Raw genomic sequence first — 23,868 nt, forward strand, 5'->3', positions numbered from 1 at the left:
ATTGGAATAAAGAGACTCGTAGAACGAGCGACATACAGAGTTGACATCTTGTGGTGACGTAGCCAGGGAGCCATCAGGCCTTTGGATGGCAGGGATACCCGGAGATCTCAGCTCATGTCGGACCAGGCGAGCCAAGAACCGACCCGGCCGCTCCCCCTCCCCATACCTACAGACCAAGCCAGGACCATCAAGAAAGTTACGCTCCCGATCCGCATGTGAGCGGAAGGCATCGAGAGCAACGCCTATGTCCGCAAGGGTAGTAGAGGATGGATGTGCTGAGTAGTGCTCCTCAAGGGAGGAGAAAGTTGATTCGCGCTCACTGAGGTTCCTACTAATCGCTTTAAGGATTCCATTCTCCTTGGATATAGCGATACCCCTAATGTGCCCAGGCAGTCCACTGTGTCCAACCCAGATTGCAAAACCTGTCTGCAAGCTTCCCTGCTGCCTGTAGCCATCGACAGGAAGCCAGCCCTCATCTCCCCCCTCAGCGATGTGCTCAGCTGTGTTTGCCACAGTAGACCATATGCCAAAAGATAATTTTGCCACGGTGCAAGAAACGTTCACCGCACAAAGTGCCAGGCTGCCTGATGCAAACACCTTCTACCTCCAAAGTATCCAGTCTCTTACTTTCCCTGTTGGGTGGAAGAGGGGGGAAAGTGAACGACTTCACGATGGCAGTTGCGACCCGCCAAACTCTTTGGGGAGGTATAAGTGGAGATAAAAACTGGGTCGGAAGGGGCTGGCCGGAGTTTCTTGTCCAGCTCTCCGTCAACTGCCGAAGTCGAAACTGACTGTGGGAGGAAATAAACCATTTAAATCTGCTAATTTACCTACCATTGAGCCCAAATCACTCAAGCTCGTCGGTGTTTCAGATTGTCCGCTAGAGGCAAATGATTTTTGATTGGTCTGTAGTTCGTGGCCTCATGGGGTCTGGCTACTGCGGCTTCATGCTTGTTCCCTGAGGGAATACCTAGAAATAAAGAGACAGACACTAGAGCAATAAAGGTTTTATTAAATGTATAGTTTGTTCATTTATTTAGATGTGTCTTGTGTATGTTTGTGCTTTGGACTTAACAATCCAACCCATAATGGCGCTGGATGGAATGTTGAAGGAGAGAAGAAATAAAAGAACAATGGAAAGAACTCCGCTGCCCAAAAATGGGCTGGACTGGGGAGAGAAGAAGAATCCAGAAGATTTAAAAATGAAAAGACAGTTGGGACCGACAGTTGAGGCGAGAGAAACAAAAGAAGACAACAAAAATACTTTTCTGGGGAGGTCGCTGCCTCATGCGCCCCCCCAGGGCCTGAATCCGTCAAATAGTGCCAGGTGGCACGTGGAGAGCCTCCACATGGACTAATCCAAGGGGGCCAAGCTGCGATGCCTGCGGCAGCTCGGCCCCCCGAGGTTGGCACCAGCTGCCCACAGAGGGGCCATACTGGACAGACCCAGTGATGTTCTGGACCCAGGCAGCGGGGCAGGGGCTTGCTGGGCCCACAAAGAACAGCCCGGCACAGCCTGCATGTGGGGGGAACCCCATATCGGGCTCTCCGGCCATGATCCCAAAGACCAGCCTTGTGGCCAGCAACGCGGGCACTTCAATGAAGTCCTCCTGGGCTGCGTATGAGGTGAAGCGAGGGAGCGGTAAAGCCCACTCCACCCAGGAGAGTGGAGCCTTGAACAAAAGTCCCAGGAGGTTGAAGTCCTGGGCTGCTCCGTAGAGGGGCCCAATGGATGAAAGCCTTGGGCCGCTCAGCAGAGCAGCCCGGGTGAAGGTAAGTGGTCCACCCCCTGTGTCTCGTGAAACGTTGCAGAGGCACGGGCCTAAGTATCAGGCGAGGCCGTGGAGCATGACTGTGAGCATGGTGGCGTCACCTGAGGTCATGGGGAGACTGACTCAAAATATCTACGACCCAAAATAGCTACGGGGAGTGTCAGTGAGCGTGGCGACGTCCCCATGACAATCAGGACACCGCCTGAATTCAAAGTGAAGCCGCAGGTGCAGCGATGATGTCAGGTGGACCCCCCAGCCAAGGGGGCGCACCCAGAATAATAACATTGTGGGTGTGCCGGTGAGTGTGGGTAGGCCCCCCAGTCAACGGCGCCCACCCTGAAGTTAAAGATAGGCTGCAGGGTGTGGCATTGGAGTTTGGGCAGACCCCCCCTCCTGCAGGGGGCTGTCCATGACTAGGAAAAAAGCATGGGCTGTGCGTTGAGTGTGGGTGGCACCATGTTGTGGATGTGGCCACCATGAAGAAAGAAGAGGGGCCAGGCCACAGACATCAGCTGTGGGGAACAGACCCCATCCACCAGGTTCAACCGGACCATCCCTGCTTCAGCCTGCAAAGAGCCAGCACCCCAGGGACAGACTCAAGGTACTGTGAAGGAGCAACTGACTGCAGCAGTCACCTGACTGTTACATATAGTTTTACATTGTATATATGTTGTGAATCAATGTATATATGTATGTGTATTCATATATGTATATCTATTTAAGTCAACGTTAATTAGGTTAAATGTTAAGTAGGGGGAAGTATAGAGTTGGGGTAAATATTAGGGGGTATGTTAAGTAAGTGGAAAAATTAAGTAGGGCTAGGACATATATATGACCATTAGTTAACGAAGAGGGTAGAGCGGAGGTTTTCTGGCGTGAGGTAGTGGGATAATGTATGGCGGCCTGCCTAAGGCCATCTAGCAAGATGGGACTACCCATAGAGGCCATCCTCTGGCCTCACATTCCATTTCAAAATATTTTTATTAGCATTTCTTAGTTGGCATTACATCCTCTTTATGAGGTTGAAACATGTTCTATTATTTCTTATACATAATAAACAAAACTCTAACATACCACAAACATACATTGTCTTCCTTTTGTAGCGAATATGACGTCTGGATTACTTAGGGTCGGATTGGTGGCCCGTCCCAATCTCTGCTTGTGGGTTGAGGGTAAGGTTAGCATTCATTCCCAATGTGCCACACCTCTCTCCTCTCTTCTTTACGAACCACGTGTCTCTTGGGGCTGTGTGCCAGTCCACCTATTCGTTAGTTCATGGGGGCATATCATCCGACGGCAGGAACATGTCTCTGATCACGGCCTTCCATGCCTCGAATTTAGCGTTAGCGTCCCCTAGCCCTCTGGTGGTCCCGGTGCCCCACGCTTCCGTCTCTGCGGTCGTCCACCGCTCCATCTCCCTTTTCCATCTTGTATATTGCGGGCCTTTCTTTGACTTCCACGACATTGCTATTTCCCTCTTTGCCAAGATGCATGCTATGTCCATCACCCTCACAATGTGTTTTAACTTGCTGATCCTGGGGTACGTGCCTAGCAGACACTCCTTCATTGTCCAGTCGTATCTGCTTACTCCGCCCTTCTCGCATGCCTGTTTGATGTTGGCCCAAAGAGTGCCCACCTTTGCACATCCCCAAAACATATGTATTAGATCTGCGTTTTCACTGGCACACCATGGGCATTGCGCTTCCGGTTGCCGCTTAAAGCTAGCTACTCTTTTCGGGGTCATGTACGTTCTGTATAAGACATTTGTTTGGATGAGTCTGAATCTGGTGTTTCTGGACACTGCTTTCGGAAACTTCAGTGCTCTTTCCCATTCATTGTCTGAAATCTCTTCACCAAGGTCAGTTTCCCATTTAGCTTTTAGAGTAGCGCCCCTGGGGTTGGGCCTATCATTCATCTGCGCATAGATTCTTGACACTGGCCTCCACCCATCGCTTAGATTGTACATTTCTGTTACAAGAGGGGTCGCTGTTGGCTCCTCTGGCCAGTTGCTCCATCTCGCTTTAGCCTCGTGCTTAAGCTTCTGATACCATAAAAACTGTCCCATGGGTATTCCCTCTGTCTCGTGCAGTGATTCCAGCCCTCTGAACTCCCCATCCTCAAACATGTCTCCCCAGGCGTAGATACCCAGTCTTTCCCACTGCCTGATCGTGTTAGTGTCGGCTGGTGTTTTTCTTAAGCCTGCCATTATTGGGATTTCTGGGGAATAAGGATTCTTTAAGTGCGTGATGGCTTTAACTCTTTCCCATATCAGTCTGCCCAATCCAGCCAATGGGGGTGCTCTGTCGGGACGGTCTGGGGGCACCCATATTATCTCCTTGAGGTACAGAGGTTTGATTAGATCTCCCAGGAGGCCTGTTTCGTTGGTAACTTCGTCTGATAACCATTTGGTGACATGGCTAAGTTGGGCCGCCAGATAGTATCTTTCGAAGTCCGGGAGCTGTATGCCCCCTACATCATGCGGGAGGGTCAGAATATTCAGTGCCAGTCTGTGGCGTGCCTTACCCCATATGAAATCCCTAATCTGGGCATCTAACTTTCGAAAAAAGGGTGGTCTAATGTAGTGGCAAATAGTCTGGAAGAAGTATAAATATCGGGGGAGTATAATCATCTTTACTATTGATGCTCTTCCCATCATTGAGAGTGGTAGCTTAGACCAAAATTTCATAGATTTGTGAAGCCCCTGAGTTACCCTCAGCGTATTTTGCTCGTGTGTAAGCTCAGGTGTATGCCTGATCCAGACCCCCAGATATTTAAACGTGTCCGGTTGCCATCTTATCCCAACTTGGGGTAGGTTGTCTGTTCCTAGCTCCCTTAGGCCCGCCAGCGGAAACATGCAGGACTTCTGTTTACTAAAATGTATCCCCGAATAACGCGCAAAATTATCTAACACTTCCAAGATTGTTGGGGCGTTGTTTTTTGGGTCCCTTAGGTAGATCAGGACGTCATCCGCATATAGCGAGATAACATGATGTGTCCTGCCCACCCTTATCCCAGCGTCCCAGAATTGACTCCTAATGTAGATCGCAATTGGCTCCAGCCCCAAGATATAGAGCATGGGCGACAGGGGGCATCCCTGCCTTGTGCCTCTTTGTATGTTCCAGGCTCCCGAGACCCATTTGCCCGTCTTCACCCTGGCCGTGGGTCCATTATACAATATCTTGACCCAGCGTACAAATCGTTCCCCGAATCCGAACTCCTTTAGCACCTCTATCAGCCACTCCCAGTATATGGAGTCGAATGCCTTTATGGCGTCTAACGACATTACCGCCATATGATCCTGGTCTCCCTCTGTGTGTGCTATAATGTGCTGTAATCTACGCAGATTGGCCGTCGTATTGCGGTCGGGCACAAAGCCATTCTGGTCCTCGTGAACTAGGCTTCCTACCACTTTTGACAGTTTTTTGGCCAGTATGGTGGTCAGTATCTTACAGTCGTAGTTTAGCATTGCTATTGGTCTGTAAGAGTCGCATTCCTCGGCCGGTTTATGTGGTTTGGGTATCGGGACTATTAGTGTCTCTGTCATGGATTTGGGTAAGGTTCCTGTTTCATAAGCCTCCTGGTATACCTCATATAACAGTGGGGCCAGTGTTGTCTCATATGCCTTGTAAAACTCGGGGGGAGCCCGTCCGTTCCTGGGGTCTTGCATGTGGCCAGGGATCTAATGGCGTCTGTAATGTCTTCGGGCGTGAGGGGCTCTTCTAACAAGTCTCGTTGTTGCTCACTTAATTTGGGGAGTCCTATCTCTTCCAGGGTGTTTTGTATGTCTATCAGCGGGACTTGGGTGTCGTGTGCATATAGTGTGGTGTAGAAGTCAGCAAATGTGGTGTTTATGGAGTGCTGGGTTGTCTTAGTGTCACCGTTCATGTCTTTTATGGCGGTCACTGGGTGTCTGGGGTGCTCTCGTTTACATAACCAGGACAGCAACCTGCCTGGTTTGTCACCATGCATGTGTGCTCTGGTGGTGCGTGTTGCGTAGTCGAATTTCGCTAACCGTCCCCATGCCTGGTGACAGACTATCCGTGCCTCTTGCAAATGTTCCTCTTCCTCTCTAGTCCCTGAATTATTAACTTCCCCTTGCCTTATTTCTTCCTCCCTTTCTTCCAGTTCCCTCATCAGCATTCTCCTGATTCCCGCTGTCCCGGCTATGACTTCTCCCCTCGCTACCACCTTCAGGGCCTCCCAGACCGTGCTCCAGTGCTCGACGCTGCCGCTGTTAGTGGTGACATAGTCTGCCAGCTTTTCTCCCAGTTCCTCCCTAAACATCAGATCCGTCAGTGTGTCCGTGGGCATACGCCACAGCGGGACAGGGGGTCTTGGGCCTTTCAATGCCCAGTTCATTAACAGGGGGGAATGATCTGAGATCGATCTACCCATGTATTGTATTGATTCAACCTGGGCTTGGTGTGTTTTATCTATAAACATATAATCGATTCTTGTGTGGAGGTTGTGTGGGGAGGAGTAGTATGAGTATTCTCTGTCTGCGGGGTGATGTACCCTCCAGACATCCACCAGGTCCAGTTGTTCCAGCAGGCTGTTCAGTGCCCGGGAGGTCCTATCCACTCGTTTCTGTGGGGGTTCAGATCTGTCTAAGCTCGGGTCCCTCACACAGTTAAGATCCCCTGGCCTCACATTCCATATGGGTGATACCTACATTTAGTTAGAGGGTGTGTTGCGCCATTCTCACTCTAAGGGTCCCTGAGACCCCTCCAAGGCAGAGTGAGCTGACATAGTGGATCCACAGTCAGTTGGATTTCACACCATGGAACACCTAGGGAAAGGGAAAAGGAATTGGGGTTTTTATTAAATAAAGAGGGGTCGCCGTAGGAATCCCTATAAAATTAATTTGGGTGTCTGTGTCTCTTAGTGATCAAGGAACTCTGGTGTGGCCCATCTCCTGTTCTTAGCAATTTTATTTAGTAGGTGCAGTGCCCCTCCCTACCAAGCAGGCTTGCAGGTGGTGGTTTCCATGGGAACTGTCCCTGACCTAAGAGAGGATTAGATGCTCCCTGGTTTGGGTTAGGCCCGGGAAACAGGGGCTACAGGCCTTTGCTGGTTGGCGATCCATATATTTTTTTATTATTCGTATTATTTTATATAAACCACAAACAGAGACAGCATTCCCAAGCACTCCAGGGCATTAATGATACAGTTGTACAGTATAAAGATGAGTTGCATACAACATCATGCAGTTTCGAGTTCAGTATCTGAGTGAGCAGGAGTCTGTGACCTTGACAGAAAATATTGTGTATATGGGCCACATATGTCTCTTGGTCTCACGTTGATAGGTGCCAGGTTCCTGTAATCTGATTCCATAGCATGACAGTACATTAAGTCTTTCAACCAATTTTAGTTTTCGGGAGATGAAGGGAGGCCACCACACCAAGCCATTGCCACCCGCCGTTTGGCCAGAGCCAACAATAACCCCGCCAGGCGTCTAACATGGCTGGGAGATCTCCTTTGTATGCCCCAACAACTCCACCAAAGGTGAAATCTCTGCTTGTTACCCACTATCTAACATATCGTATGAAATACCTCAGTCCAGAAGGTCATGACTGGCGGGCACTGCCAGGCTAAGTGAAAAAGGTGGCTGGTGAATGGGCACACTTCACACATTAGGCTCAGCTGTTCGGAAAAAAATCTACTACGGGTTGCCAGCGTGTAGTAGTTTTGGTGCAGGTAGTTGGAGTGTAAGAGTTTAAACCTATTTTTAAGGGCAATCCAATCCTGGTCTGTTTACAACAATACTGCAAAGTTGTATCTGGAATGGATTGGCCCAATGGAACCTCCCATTTATTATGTACCTCTTCTGACCACCCCACTATGCCTTCCATTATCTTTGCATATAAGCTCAAGGCCAATTTCCCAGCCGCTTCCGCAATTATAGTTGTATGAAGTAGTTGTGTGGTAACCGGTTGCATAGAGAAGACGTCAAACATCCCTTTTAGTGTGTTAAAGATTCTAAAGTAGAGAAATATGTCACATACGGACACATCAACCAACTCCTTAAACCTGTTCAGTGTCATGAATTGATGTTGAGGGAAACAGATCTTGGAAGCTATCCAGGCCTTATCTACCCATGTAACCCTTCTCACTAGTAATTGGTAACGTAGGTACATGTGTGGTAGGAAAAAACAGGGAATAGAGGGGTCCTACATTCAGTCTACGCTTCAACTTCCTCCATGCTGTGCACTCCTCTATATTTTTCATCCCTGCTGAGCAAGGAAAAGCTGTGAGAACCACCACTCTCAAGAGAGACTGGGCAGCCAGAGCTCTCTCGATCTGGACAGGCAGCCTATAGGGGTCATACAAATAGGACAAAAAGGGGGGGTTGAGCCGCCAAGTAATACAACTCAAAATCAGGGAGTGCCAGCCCCCCTTTATCTAACAGGGATATTCATTTCTCCCATCGTTTACCTGCCGATTTAAAATGCAAAATAATCGTTTTTAATTCTCTGAAAAAACACCTCAGGGCCATCAGAGGGACATTGAGAAAAACATACATGAACTGGGGTAATAACACCTTCAATGGATTGCCTTTCTCACGCAGAGTCCTCATGAGATAGATATCCATGCGCACCATTAGGCAAGAATTTAAGCTCCAATCGCTCAAATCTATGGTCCAGTGGAAATCAGTGGCCTTGTACAGGAAATGTAAATATGAAATAAATATTGCCCCATTTGGGATCTTCGATCCCACCAAAAATATGCAAGATAAATATGTAATGCTGTGGAAAGGTAAGATTGGAGGGATTCTACAACAGAATGATATTGGTCCCAACGTTCTAGAGATAAACCCGACCAAAGTCAAGCTGAAATTGCAAGACAGCGATTGGATGAGGGCTCAGGAACAATGTGATCAATTTAAACTGAGTTGTGCAAGAACCCTTGAAAGGAAGGGCTTAAACTCCATTGCAAGCTATTTGCAGAAATTCCCGCGATTTGCTCCTTAGGTGTAGACTAAATTGTCTAGCCACAGAAGAAGTGATGTGGGCTCGGAAAATGCCAGGTATCGAAAGTGATAAATGCACTTTTTGTAAGAAGAGGAACATGGCTGAGTCGCTAGGTCATTGGGTAACGGTATGCGAGTCATTAAAAGAGATTAGAGAATTCTACCTAGCGGATTTTAAGATGGATGAAAGTAGCTTGAGTCCAAAGGAGTGGTGGGCCTGGGCTATTATGCGGGAAATGATCAGTCTAACTATTGCAGTTCTCAAGTTTTTGAAAAAGTTTTAAAGATGAAGAGTGAATGGAATGAAAAGGTGTAATTGAATCATGTTGGTTTTAAAAAATTGAGATACAATGACAAATAGCACTGTATATTGGATAAGGAAATTTAATGAATGACTCTGAATGATGAGGATGGAATGGAATGAATTGAATGAAAGATTGAAAGTGAATTAAGGCTTTAATTTGCCTTTCTTCCTTCTTTTTAAACTGGAGTTAGTAATGTTAAAGTAATGTTAAAGGTTTATGTAAGGACAGAAATAATTTTGTGTTTTCTTTTTTTCTTGTCAAACCAATAAAACATAATATAAAAAAAACAAAAAAAAGATATCCATTCCAGTGTTAGCTGCTCAGAAAACTTGTCGACAGGGGGCGTTGTGCAACTGGACTCGGCCGTCGGTCAATCTTGACTCGATGCTGTGGTTGCCATCTACAGACGTGACGTCGGTCATCGTACATATACTATGTCACTATGCCCCTGTACCTCAGTGCTTTTTTTCAGCACAATCAGCATGCTGCTTGAAGAACAACTCTCTCACGAGAATCTTTGCTACAGACAAATTGTCATTTGTTCGACATGATTTCTATAATATGTCCACTCCAAAGGGGTCTGGCTTCAAGTGCTGCAAGGACTGTAGTTCCAAAATGTTGATCACAGACCCGCACAATGTCTGCGTGTGGTGCCTCGGTGTCGATCACGTCACCAAGGACTATGGTTCTTGTATGAAGATAAACCAGAAATTGCTACGAGAGAGGGCTGCGAAACTCGCGATATGCCGGTCTCCGTCTAAATCCCCAGCACGCTCGACCACCCGGTCGCTGGAGCTCGATACAGAGGGGCCTGTTTCTGAACAGGAGGATGGGCATCAGAAGAAAGCTAAAAAGAGGTCACACTCTCTGAGCCATTCCTCTTGCTCTTACTCTCATAAGAAGAAAGGGCGTCATCGGCGCAGACATGGATCTGACTCGTTCGATGAGCCCAGCAAGTCGTCGGAGATACCTACATCCAGGGCCAAGTGGGAGGCCTTTAAAGAGCAGATGCTTGAGATGTTTCAGAAAGTGGCTGCGGGTAAGGGTGACCCCTCAAAGCAACAGGCTTTGATGGCTCCAGTAGCGACCAGTGACCCCGGCCCGAAGCTGACCACTGTGACGACATCGTCTAGGGCTTCAGGCTTAGTGTAAGAGTTTCGGCATCAGCACCGGTAGTAACGAGTGTGCCCCAGGCGCCAAAGCAGGCTTCAGCAACAGTGACAGTACCATCGGTATCTGTGCCAATTGCACATCATTCGTATGCTCAACAGTTGAGAACCCAGTTTTTTAACTATGGTAACGATTTTTGACGACGATGACGACCAGATGTCGTGTGGCCTCGACCCTGCTTATGCAGGTACTGGCGGCAGAGATTTTTTTCGTTGATCAGGTGGATTTAGTTGCCCTAGCTGAGGGGCCTCCAGGATGCCTGGGGCTTCGACACATCTCCTGACATAGAGACACAGCAAGATCACCCTTATGGGCATGCAAGTGCCATGCCACAGCGGACTTGGTGGTGGATACCCTGAGTTGGAGTGCCCCAGCCAGACCCTTGTCAGGCTACGAGCTCACAGACATTCTGGAGAAAGAACCCTCTACTGAGACGGTCATGCCATTTAATGAGGCTATTTCCGACCCTATCGCCACCTCATGGCAGAGACCATGCACCACTCTCCACGGGGAGACCATGATTATCTCTTCACTCACCCTGCACTAGAGGGACTAGTGGTGCAGGCGGCCACTATGAACACTAGGTCAGCCACATCCATTTCTCTACTCCCTTTGGATAGGGAAGATAAGAAGTTTGGTTTGTGGAGGGCTATCAGGGAAGCCGCTGAGTACATTTCCCAAGGGGAGATGCGGGATGGCTTGCAAAGAATTGTGGATGATGGCAAGGAGGTGACCTGGCAGTCGTTGCAGACAGGCCTGGATGTCGCGGACTGCATCTGGCAATCTATGGGGTCAGCAACTGTCTTGAGGAGACAGGCGTGTCCGCACACATCGGGATTCTCGCCCAACGTCCAAAACAAACTACTGGACATTGCCTTTGATGGTGAGAATCTGTTCGGCCCAAAGGTTGATGAGTCCTTGGAGAAATGTAAGGACTCAAAGCTTGACGCCAAGTCTCTGGGCCTAACTGTCCAGCAGCCAGCAAAACCTGCCTTTAGCTTCACCTCAAAAGCAAGAGGTCACAGGCGTTATGGCCCCTTTGGCAGGGAGGTTCAGCTCCTGCAACCCAGGAAGGGGCAGAGGCATTTACCGTGCTCCAGAAGGCCTCCAGAGGCCAGCAGACATTGGCAGCAGTGGCTCTGCCCTCAAAGCTGCCTTGATTTCTCCCCCCACGTTTCCCCAGTTGGAGGACGGATAGGCGAGCTCCAGCCCCAATGGCAGGAGATTACCTCTGATGCCTGCGCGCTCCAGCAAGTCCAGTGGGGTTACTGTCTGCCTTCTTATGAAGACCACAGGACAGGCCACCCCCCTCCTCCACAGCAACTGGAACAGGAGCTCGAGGAACTGGTGTGAGCCCTGCTTTTTAAGGCTGCTGTGGAAGAGATACTCAGGCTGGTATTCCCAGTATTTCCTGGTACCCAAGAAAGGGAGAGGACTCCACCCGATTCTGGACCTCAGGGCCTTAAACAAGTTCCTGAGAAAGGACAAGTTCAAGATGGTGACATTGAGAGAAATTGTCCACGCTCTCAGATTTCAGGACTGGCTGGTGTCGATAGATCTCCAGGATGCATATTTCCACGTGCCGATCCACCAAAAGCACAGGAAATTCCTGAAATTCCTCATAGGGGACAAGCTCTAACAGTACAAGGTGCTCCGCTTTGGGTTGACCTCCGCCCCCGAGGGTCTTCTCCAAGCTCATGGCGGTAGTCGCAGCTCACCTCAGGAGATCCGGGGTCCATGCATTCCCCTACCTGGACAACTGGCTGAAATGAGGGAAGTCGATGGAGCAGACTTTGTCCAATTTCGAGGACACCTGCTCACTACTCCATTGGCTGGGCTTCTCCCTAAACTTATAGACGTCCCATACGACACCAACACAGAGGCTCCAGTTTATCAGAGCAGTCCTGGACACTCGGGTGGGCAAGGCCTACGCCCCCACCCCCAGAGGAGAGTCACCAGTGTCAGGCAGATGGTTCGACTGTTCCTGTGCCACAACACCTTGCAGCAACTTCCTTCCTCTGCCTCTTAAGTCTCATGGCCTCCTGCATTTTTCTAGTGCCAGAGCCCAGACTATGGATGTGGTCTCTGCAATGGCTCCTGCGGGGTCACTGGCCCCATTTTTTCGGCACTTTTAGAATGTCTTTTAAAGTGTCCAGTTCAGTGGCCAATGATCTCTCTTGGTGGGCCAGCAGCGAGAACATGTTGGCGGGGGAATCTTTCTGGCCTCCTTGGCCCCAGGCCACAGTGGTCACGGATGTGTCACTGAAGGGTTGGGGCGATCATTGTGAGGAATTGCAGGGTGAGCGGTCTTTGGTCCGCGATGGAATACTCAATGGCACATCAACAGGATCGAGCTGCAAGCGATCAGGTTAGCCCAGAAGGTGTTTGAGCCCTCTCTAAAACGGAAGCACGTCCTGAATATGACAGACAATACTGTAGTCATGCACTCCCTGTACATCCAAGGTGGCGTGCGCTTTCCACTTTACAGAGAGCTGATGCAGCTGTGGTTCTGGCTTTTAGAGAATCAGATCTCAGTCCCAACAGTACATCTGGCAGAGAAAGAGAACAGATTGGAGGATGCTTTGAGCTGGCAGAGCACTGTCTCACACAAGTGGAAAGTGTGCAAAGAAGTCCTAGAGGAGGTCTTCTCTCAGTGGAGTACCCCATTGGTGGATCTGTTTGCCACAGAGTCCAACAGGAAGTGCAGACAGTTTTGCTTGAAGGAATTCCCAGCGAGTGATGCACTGGGAGATGCATTTCTGGTGGAGAGGACCTTCGATCTCCACTATGCCTTCCCTTTAATTTCTGTCATTCTGTGGATTCTCAGGAGGCTGAGGACCTCCTCAGCCTCCGAGCAACCCTGATCTTGATCGCCCTGGATTGGGCAAGGAGAACGTCCTACTCGGAACTCCTGGAGTTGGCCATCTGCCCACCTCTCTGGTTACCTTGGTTGTCGGATCGCCTGTCTCATTCGCAAAGTCTGGTACTCCGCCCGAACCCGAAATCCCTCAACCTACATGCTTGGCTCTGGAGAGGATGAGGTATGACAACTGGCACCTCTCAGAGGAAGTACTTGAGGTGCTACTGGCTGCACGTAGACTGTCATCAGGATCACTCTATGCATCCAGGTGGAGAAGATTTGAGGTCTTGTGCATTGAACGCAAGATGGACCCTATCTCTTGCCCCACCACTACAGTGATGGAGTTCCTTCTGTCACTGGCATCATCAGGCCTTCAGGTTACCACAGTCAAAGGATACTTGGCAGCTTTGTCTGTGTTCAAAAGGTCACCGGATCAAGAGTCTTTCTTTACAATCCCGGTTATGGTCCAATTCCTGAAGGGCCTTGTGGATAAGATTCCAGCTGTTCCATTTGTTGTCCCAGACTGGGACCTAAACTTGGTTCGCACTTTCATCATGGTCTGCTCACTTTGAGCCTTTGTACTCTTGTTCCTTTCATTTGCTCGCTCTAAAGACTGTTCTTTTGGTGGCGATTATGTCAGCCAGAGAGGTCAGTGAGCTGCAGGCCCTGTCATACAAGCCGTAATTTCTCTGTTTTTTAAGGGAGAAAGTTTCTCTTAAAGTACGACCAGAGTTTTTTACCCATAGTAGTCTGAGTTTCATCTGCCCCAGGCAATTGACCTGCCAGTTTTCTACCTGTCTGCGCACCCCTCCATGGAGGAGTAGTGGTTCCATAAACTAGACCCGAAGAGGGCTCTTAGCTTTTATGTTGTGAGAACGGCAGAGTTTAGGAAAGAGGACCAGCTGTTCATAGCCTTCTAGATGGCGAGAAAGGGTTTGGCATTCCCCAAGCAAACCATCTCTAGGTGGATCACACGCTGCATTTCAGAATGCTACCTCAATGCAGGAAAGGAGTTGCCTTCGGGCATCAGGGCCACTCCACAAGGTGGATGGTTGCCTCTTCAACGGGCGGGTGCTAGTGAGGGACATCTGCTGAGCAGCAACTTGGTCCACACTCCATACCAGACACTAAACACTACTGCCTGAATGTAACCCGTGGAGCTGGCGCTCGTTTTCCAAGAGCAGTTTTACAAAGTTTCCTAGTATAGGGACTTTCATCCCGCCTCCTTCACACATACTGATTGGGGAGTCTATCTGATGAGGAATCTTCCGGAGAAAGGCAATCCATTGAAGGAGAAATTACTTGCCGTAATGTTCTTTCTATAGATTCTTCTCATGCAGATTCCTCATCACCCTCCCTTCCAACCAGTCTATTAAAGTGCCTGCAGTTAATGATTGCCTTCTCTATTGGGAGAAAGAGGTGAGCTTGCGTTTAAAGGGCTACCGTAGACCTTTCACATTCTTTTTGCAGGCCCTTTACTCACAGTAAAAAAAATAGACCCTGTTAGGTTTTTCATTTTTTCTATGAGCTTTGGCTGTTCAACCGAATCATTTGATTCCTCCTCTGCAGCAGCTGACCTCAGGGGGAGGAGGTCTGAGGTACAGGGGTGTAGTGACGTAGTATATGTACAGATCTCACGTCCGGAGTAGACCACGGCATTGAGGCAAGACAGATTGACGGCAGAGTCGAGGTACACTACGCCCCTGTCAAAAGTTTTCTGAATAGCTGTTGCTGGAATGGATATCTATCTGATGAGGAATCTGCGGGAGAAGAATCTATAGAAAGAACATTGCAGCCTCACCAGTCAGCCCAACCACAGTCACGGGTCAGACCGCCTGAAATCCACCTTCAACAGGGCCTCGCTCATACTGCATCCGCCATGTTGGGATGCCGAACCCCAAGCCAGGATTGCCTGGGTCGACCTCCTCCTCTCTGGGACTTTATCGCCAGCAGGCAACTGTTACTGGAAACGCCTGTGAAAGCACTATTAGTCGGGTTGGATGCCCCCTCCTCCTGCCCTCAAGCCCGCTTAGCAACACGCAGCTCCTCTTCCTCCCCGCCTACTCCATTTGTGCGCCCTAAGGCAAAAGTGTGCGCCGGGGTTTCAGCGCAGCCCTGTCCCTCACCCTACCACCAAGGCTGTGTCAGGCTCTGAACAGAGTCTTCTAGGAAAACTGATCGATTCTCTGATGCCCCGGGTTGCCGTGTCTCATGTGCAACAGGGGAATCATCTGAAATTCTCTGATGCCAGGATATTGGAGCAGGATTTTCCGCAAGTGCTGCGGAGCTGAAGGAGAGCGGCCAGCTTGGCTGGCTCTCGAGCGCTCCCTCCTATTGAGATCCTTAGAGGATAAAAAAGCTCTTAATGCAGTGTAATCATTTCGCATTTCACATATGCCAGCGAATTTGTACCAGTGCCTAACTCTGCCACTCATCTAAAATGCCTTGCTCTTGCATGTCAGCAAGCAATCCGTCACTTGTTTTTCCTATAGGTGTGGTTTTTGCATGAGGGATGCAGCTTGACTGTGGAAACTGATCAGCCAATAGAAAATGAAAGGTAGACATGTCTGTGTAGAAGGAAAGGGGCAGTGTACAGATGAGTGGGGAGAGAAGGGTCAGAAGGGGCAATGTTTTGGGGATTCGAGGAGTATCCCTCTGAAAAAGGAAATGCTGCCGGGAATATGGAGCTGTAATATCCTAGTAGGTCGCACTAATGAGAGGCCAGAATCTATACAACTGTGTTCTTTTGCCTGCATCAAATACAAACCACGTTTAGCAGCAGCAGACAGTGGTTTCATATAGATTTGTGTGTTCACCATATAAAATAGATGGACTAGCTAGGACCCACAGATAATTAAAAACATATTCATGACCTGCATCCCATATATGGTGTTGGGGCCCACATTTGTCAGGGTATTGTGTGGTACGCTTGTTTCTTTTTGCCATTTTTTTAAATTACCTTTGGTCATTCACACAGTTTTTGGTCTTCCCGTTTGGTCTTCCCGTTTGGGACTAATTATGGACATTGTAATTCTTATAGTTGGGTAGATTGTATAGCATTATGGTCAGTAGAACCAAAAATTAGGACAAATACACAGTAGAAATGTTTCTTGTTATTTTACCAGTGGTTCTTACCCTAAAAGCAAAGTAAAAACGGACTATGTTCAGTATGAATAATTTCTGCTAGAAGCACCTGCTCATGCATACAAATAGATTCTGATAAAAAAGATCCCGAACATCCACTCAAGTCCAAAAAACAAATACAGGATTGCTGATGGATTACAATTCACCCAGTTTAGGGGAAATGTCAGGGTTCCTGAGCAGAGTGTGTTAATTTCTGAAACGAACATAGTTGAGTTGTTTCCGACCTGTTGGCCAACAATAGGAGCCAAACGTTTTGAATGTTTGGTTATTAAGTTGTGAACATACTGCGTAATGATTTGAGTTCATAAAATGCACGCAATGCCATATTTTAAAGACTATGTACTGTATTCCCCTGAGGATGGCAAATGTACTTCATTTCCTTGTAAACCTTGAAGAAATGAAAGCTACTGGAGAGAATTGAATGGACAGGTTGCTTCTGTGAAATGCTGCATTGGGAGATAACTAATTGGCGGCGTCTTATGAGTATCAAGACCTAACAAAATGTTCTGTTTCTTTTTCCCCCTATGCTTCTTGCAAACATGATCAGATGGGATGGTAATGTTTTTCTTGTTTTTTGTTTCATTGTGTTTCAATTCTTGAACTTGGATTTTCATAAAACAGACATTGGTTGCTACTGCTTGACGTGTTTTAAGACATCTGGACATTTGTAATTAGTGGTATTATCTACAGAAATGCAATTAAATGGTGATTTAAATGTTAGAATGGTTTTAATTGCTGTTTTCAATTATATTGCATTTTGTGATTGTTTGTAACAACCCTTGCTGAGTTGTTTTCTTTATCTTCGTTTTTAAGATTTCCTTTGGTGAAGAAAAAATCAGTGTTATGCCGAACTCTCTCCACATTTTCAATGCCATAAGTGGAACTCCGACAAGCACAACCGTCCATGGAATCTCTAGCTCTTCTTCGTCCGCATGATTTCCTTTCAAAATGAAAAGTTGTTTGCGTTATGTGTGATTTTGCTCGAATGCTAGCAGACTCAGGAACATTTCCAAAGTTAAGTATTGGGCATGTGCAAATCACTTCGCTTCATACCACTGAGGACTGGAAACAAATGAGGTTCGGGCAAGCAGGGTTGGACTACGTTTCTCAGTACCAGGCCTCAAAGGAAGGGCGGATTTCGGTGGCAATATTTTCTTGACAAAGGCGTGTCTGCAAATGATATGCTAGTTACTGAGCTCTCATTCACTTAGTCGTGGTTGAAAGAATGGCACACCAAACATAGGAACACGTTGTGGAATGTAGGTCTATAGCACTAAAGTAACGCTGAACTTTGGGCAGCGTTCTCTCCGTTTTCAGACCTGAGTCGTCGATCTAGAAATCTTCACAAGGCTCTGTTTACCCGCGGCACATTCAAGCGGATCAAGCACCCAAGAGCTCTTGCTTTGTTATTGTTGTGCCTAGTTTGAAATGTTAAAGATTTTTATTTTTTATGACCAAGCAATCTCTAGTTTTTCTACCAGTAAACAAGAAGATGGGGTATGCTGCTCTTCTTTTTATTTTTTTTATTTGTCCGTATTTAAAATGTGATTGAGCTTAACGCTGTTTAACAGCCTGTACTAATGAACACAGTTACACTAAACTTAAAACACATGTCAAAATTAAATGTACATATTGTTTATTGACACAGACCATACCACTCTGTACATAATTGTATTACATTTCTATACGTTTTTAAAATATTCATACCAGTCAGTTTTTGGGCCTCAGTTTTACATTTTAATTGTGATGTGGTTGTGTGATTCATATTTTCGACTGTGTATTTTAAGTTACCATCTGTTTTTTGTACATAGAGGAGTGCAATATGAAGATGTAAACAGTCTTTGCTATGTTAGTTTTATACACTGTTCAAACAAAATCATCCCTTTTTGCCAAAGCGATGGAGTATCTTATTGGTTGTTGATCCTGGTTTCTGTGGTAAATGGTATTGTAACGTAAAGCGTTGACCAGGTTATTGATCTTATAAAACTTTAATTTGGTAATTTTATATTTGGACGGGGAATAACGGTTTTATTTTATTTAACTGGAAACACTGACCTGCTGTAATTATACATTCTGTACTACATATGTATTAAAACAAATTGCTAATTTCTGCAAAGTGTGTTGACTATTTGTGGGTATAAATTTTCCTTGCTTGATAATAAAACATAGTGGCACAGGGTTAACGATGGCTCATGCTGCATGCATTTGACAATCAATTGTCATGGGGTCACCCCCCACATGAGTGAATTCTACTTTAATTTTCGTAATTATTTCATACCGCTGAGCAACCACAATATGTGACGTCTCTTTATGTATTTTAAGTCGCAGAAATAACATTTTTTTAATATAAATCCATTTTAGTTTTGCTCTTTGGTATTGCTGGTGTCACCCTGGAGACCATGACAATGGCAGCCGCGTGCAGTATAAATCAACTTAACATGACATAACAAAAGAGTCAAAATAAGGCTGTATGCTAGCATACACAGATGTGACGAGGCAGTGCTCTGTCTCAACAAAGAGCTTGTCACAAATCTGTATAAGCCAACATGCAACCTTACATGGGGACATCGGGGATGCTGTGCACGTCTCTCACTGCACTACCAGGAGCTGGAAATAGTGCAGTGTCCCAACACCCCAATCCCCCTGCTGCCTCTTATCCATTGAAAGGGGCAGCAGATAGACACAGATGGTCATGCCCCCCTTACCATATCCATTCCACAAGCATTCCGCCTGTGGCAACAGAGTCAGGAGATTTCTGAGGTAAAAAAAATCCACAGGGATGCAGGTCCTTCTGCAGAGAGGCTGGGAAGTGGCACAGGGTACAATGAGCAGAGATACACTTGACATGCTGGCAACTGAGCATGTGCCAAAGTGGAAGCAGATTTGTAGCCCACCTCTTCTGCTAGCAAGTATATGGGCATATGATAACAATAACTGGAGGAGTGGTGTGAGTGCCTGGACATTCAATGGCAGTACGTGGCAAGTGTGTAGGTATCTGGGTTTTTCATGGCTAAACCTGGCCTGTTGTATGCGTAGCAGGACACACAGCAGGAAAAATGAACATATGTCAGTGCCAGAGAATTTCCTTTCAAAACCTAGCATTTGGTGTTAAAACCCAGGCATCTGCTGAAATACCTTGCAAATAGTGCGAGTACCTACACAATGTATAGCAAAACCTGTCGGATGGCACAAGTAACTTGGCATATAATGGCAAACCCTTCCATATGGTATTAGCATTATTGTAATACCTGCAAATGACGCACATGACATAACACCTGGACATGTAATGGCAAAACCTGGCAAACGGTGCACGCACCTGGCAGATGATAGAATAGCTGGCAAATGGGGGGTACTAGCTAAGCTACAAGGCAAGTTACTGGCCCTATGATGACATTACCTAGCAAATGTTGTGGAATTCTGAATTTAATGGCACAATCTGGCGCCTGGTATAAGTGTCTTGCCATATTATGGCACTACCTGGCAAATTGTAGGAGTACCTGGGCATATATGATGGCATTACCTGCTGTGTGATATGAGTACCAGAGCACAGAATGGCAGTGCCCAGCAAATGTTTCCAGTTCATGAACATATAATGGCAGTAGCTAGACACACACAAAGCCTTCTTGCTACGGAAAGCCAAAACTGTTTGATTTATGTTCCATAGTTTATCTGGGCAATAGAGTTACATAGTTACATTTCTTTCTATTCCTTTGTTTTTTCACTTTTTTAAGTAGTTTTCTTTTTTTCCGATGTGTTAAAATGTGTTCCACAATACTGATGTTTTTAATGGATTGCATTCTCCCACGGATAACATGAATTATCTATATACCTATAGCAGTAGCTGTCATTGGAACACTTTTGTCAAGCATAATACAGCTCTGCATCAATTCACCTCCACTCCCTGATTCCATGGCTGTCAGGTTCCGACCTGGTCACTTGTTTCTTCGTTCTTTTTCTCGTAAGAATAAACAACAGAACGTGTAACGGCACTTTCTCCATACCCGATTCCATAGGTTTCATGGATATGGGTTGCCATGGCGTCCTTTGCGTCCCTCGCGTTACGGGTGACGTTAGGAACGCGTTTCCTTGGCAACCTACTTAAAGACTTCCGGGTTGCCTGCTCTCTGCTTCTGATTTGAAATCAGCGGCAACTACATCTTGTGCTTTGTGTTTCTCCTTGCCTTTTGCCCTTGCCTTCGCCTTGCCTTTGCTCCTTTACCTTTTCCTTGGTATTCCATGTGCACCGAACCTGGAACGGTCAATTACCAGTCTCTGCCTGCCGCTTGGAATCTGCTTGTCTACACGTGTACCGAACCCGGAACACTCACTTACCAGTCTCTGCCTGCTGCTTGGAACCTGCTCGTCTACACGTGTACCGGACCCGGAACGCTCACTTACCAGTCTCTGCCTGCTGCTTGGAACATGCTTGTCTACACGTGTACCGAGCCCGGAATGCTCACTTACCAGTCTCTGCCTGCCGCTTGGAATTTGCTTGTCTACACGTGTACCGAACCCAGAACGTTCACTTACAAATCTCTACCTGCCGCTTGGAATCTGCTCGCCTCCACGTGCATTTAACTTGGAACTCGTACTTACAATCTATGTCCATTGGATTGCTGGCATATTTACCTCTTCAAGGAACACCTCATCTTGGTTCTGAAAACCTACCAATTACACCCAAGTGTACGAATAGCGCAGAACTTGAGACTGCCATCCTGCGCTAGTCGTTAGGCGTCCTCGTGCTAGCGGGATAGGGTTTGGACTAGAGACTGCCTCCTTCCGCTTAGGCGTCCTCGTGTCGTCGGTTCAGGTACTAGTACACTGGGTGTTAATTTGGTACGCCATCTACATCAGGACCAGTGGTAAGCCTTCAATTTCATTCTGTCAACTACTGCCCTTTTTCCACTGCTTTTTTTATTGTTTCTAACAAGTAAAGATCACTCTCTCTCGTGCTTTCTCCTAGTCCACATCTTGGCTCAGCCTTGTTATTTACGTCGACCAGAACATACTGGTAGACCTCTTAGTCTGGTCAGTTCTTAATCAACTGTTCTCCCTTCTACTGTATCTTGGTTATACTCCGTGATCTAATTTATTCCTCTTGTTTTCCTGCAGCGCCTTGTCGTTCGTGTGGTGTCCCTTATCTTTCGGCTTATAGATCCCTCTGTAATTACCTTGGATGTTCAGAGGGTTATATTTGCAGGAAGAATTCTACGGCTACACTACGGGTCCAAGTCTGGTTCCATCTCTGTAGATTCTGAGAAACCTTAAAATGGCGCTGAAAGTGACACCAGGTACATATAGAATACACCACGCCACAAGACCTCAATTCATTTTTTCCACTCATCCTGCAGTCTCAGAATGATTCCGTGTGGAAAAGGTTTGCTATGCAATATTCCCGAATAACATCAGTGTCCTAGTTCCAGCCACGACATTGGGGCTCGGGGGGTTCCTGCCATTACAGTAACTGAAGGCCTTTAGGGAAATGACTGCAAAGACGCTGGATGTTATATAACTCACCAGTGTGCTTTCTCAGAAGTCCTAATTTATACCATATGGACAACAGGTTAGTGAAGTGGTTGATTTTTCAAATAAACAATATGAGTCATCACCTTTAAATGAGCAGGCTAGCATGGCTTTCTTTTTAAATATGTTTTATGTATTTTTGTATTAATCTACCACTGGGGAATGAAATTCAACTCCCTGAAAAAACTGTTTGTGTCCTGAAGATGGCCCAATATTTGGTCAAGTGACAACCCAAGAGAGGGTTTGGTCCACGACTAAAGGGCCGAAACATATGTCGACCGCAAAGGGAATTTAATGTGTTCTCCATCTCTCATATGCATAACCCATCAATTGTTATGTTATAAGAAAAGCAAATTCAGTTTACCCCATTATTGTAGAAATGTATGTCGCATGAAAGTGGTGAATGACACTTGTAGATTATTTTGTGTAAATGTTTTTTAAATTGTTTTTATGATAAATCAATGAAGAGAATTGTTTTGGTAATGAAAGCTGCGTGCTTAATAGGAACATCAAAGCCCTTCCAGGTGATTCTCCTACCTAATGATGAAGTAGGTCCACATCACTTTAACCGGCTGTGCATAAGGGACTATTCAGAGAGGGGTTGTCAATCTGTTTTTCTCTGTACAACTCCGAACTCCTCCATTGGGTCCTTGTCGATAATGTAGAATCTTGTGAAGGTGTGAACAGGCCTTCACGTTTGCTGCCCTGCAGAGTTCCACGAGGGGAACACCAGAGAGCATGGCAGTGGTAGACGAGACAGCCCTTGTGAAATGCACCTTATGCCAACAAGGTGATGACTTTTTTTTATTTTTTATTTTATTGTGGTATAAACCAAACATGTTTTTTTCACAAGTACCAACCAACAAAAGATAAAAAAATATATATTTTCCAAAATTTCTTATCTTCACAATTTCAGTCCAGATAAATAGACAAACATATTGGTCTCAAATAAAACCTATCTGTTGTAAAACTCTGACCACATTTATGGTCAGGGCCGTTTCATGGCCCGAAGTCATTCTCACCCAAAAGTTCTTAGATGTCAGCCAGTCACTTGAGCTGACAAAGTGTTCCAGGTATTTCTTTCGCACCTCCCATGTGCCTTTGCAGAATCTTAACAAATGCTCCAATGACTGCTTTTTGGGGTTTTGGCATTGTGGGCATAAATGTCTGCTTCTTTCACCCCAACGAACAAGAACCACTCCTGTATGAATCAAACCCAGGCGAAATCTGAGAAAGTTTTGCCTCCCTTTTGCGTCCGGGAACTTCATCAAATAGTTTGCTACAGAATTGATTTTCTTATCAGTCGGGGGAAACGAGGGTGCCAAAATGGAGGATCGTGTGTGGTCAATTGTCTTTATCCAATCGGATAATAACAGTTCCTTCTTGATCTTCATGGGGTTTGTAGTTAGAGTATCTATGTCACTATTACATCTGGAAAGAATTCCATGAGATACTCTTTTTAAGGCCTGTAGTGTCCCCACCGAATCTCGGCTCAGGTGGACTTGGAGATCTTCATACAATGTATTTCGTCTTGGATTTGTTATCAGATTATAGAGTGATAAGAGTTTCCAATCGGCCTGCACCCCAAATGAGGAGAGGCCCAGCTCAAATCGCAGGCTGGCCATTGGTAAACTATTTGGAAGGTGTAACGCTTTTTTCCAAATCCTGCCCTCTATTATCTGCCAATCCATATTCCAAGCCAAAGGTTTTGCCTCTAAGCCGTATAAAAGAATTGGAATGATCTTTGCTCGATAGAAAGGAATAGCGGGTAGGAGAGAGAACTTACAATACTGCTTGATTATTTTCTGTAATTGGGCCACCAATTATATGCATTTTTGTAGCATCTCTGCCCACATCGTACAAACTCTAGGTGTTGCATACAAAGTATAGCCCAAGTAACATATTCTTTCAGCCATCTTCGTCGGGTCCCCCTGCCTAGACTTATTTCTGTAATGGACAAGGTTTTCACCACTTTTCTTCATTCACCAACAAAGGGAAAGGTCACGCCTCTTGCTGGGAGCAAGGTACGAAGGATCTTCTATAGCCAGGGCAGAGCTATGCGTGCCGATGGGGGCCCAAGTAGCCGCAGCTACCTTTCTTTCATCCAGCGCAGCACTACTTACT

The 23,868-nt window shown here is 46.6% G+C and overlaps 1 protein-coding gene across 9 annotated transcripts in view; it reads left to right on the forward strand.

The window, feature by feature from the left end:
- Nucleotides 1–18,331, forward strand: part of DOCK9 (dedicator of cytokinesis 9) — a 2,709,375-nt gene extending 2,691,044 nt beyond the window's left edge. For all 9 annotated transcript variants that reach the window (XM_069639825.1, XM_069639823.1, XM_069639827.1 and 6 more), the window contains one exon: nucleotides 17,035–18,331. In XM_069639825.1, the coding sequence (XP_069495926.1) occupies nucleotides 17,035–17,157 (123 nt within the window). In that variant the 3' untranslated portion in view covers nucleotides 17,158–18,331. The remainder of the gene's footprint in view (nucleotides 1–17,034) is intronic.
- The last annotated feature ends 5,537 nt before the right edge of the window (nucleotides 18,332–23,868 follow it).

This window comes from Ambystoma mexicanum, chromosome 7q (assembly GCF_040938575.1).
Source record: "Ambystoma mexicanum isolate Mex_15411 chromosome 7q, UKY_AmexF1_1, whole genome shotgun sequence".
Classification (NCBI taxonomy): Eukaryota; Metazoa; Chordata; class Amphibia; order Caudata; family Ambystomatidae; genus Ambystoma; species Ambystoma mexicanum.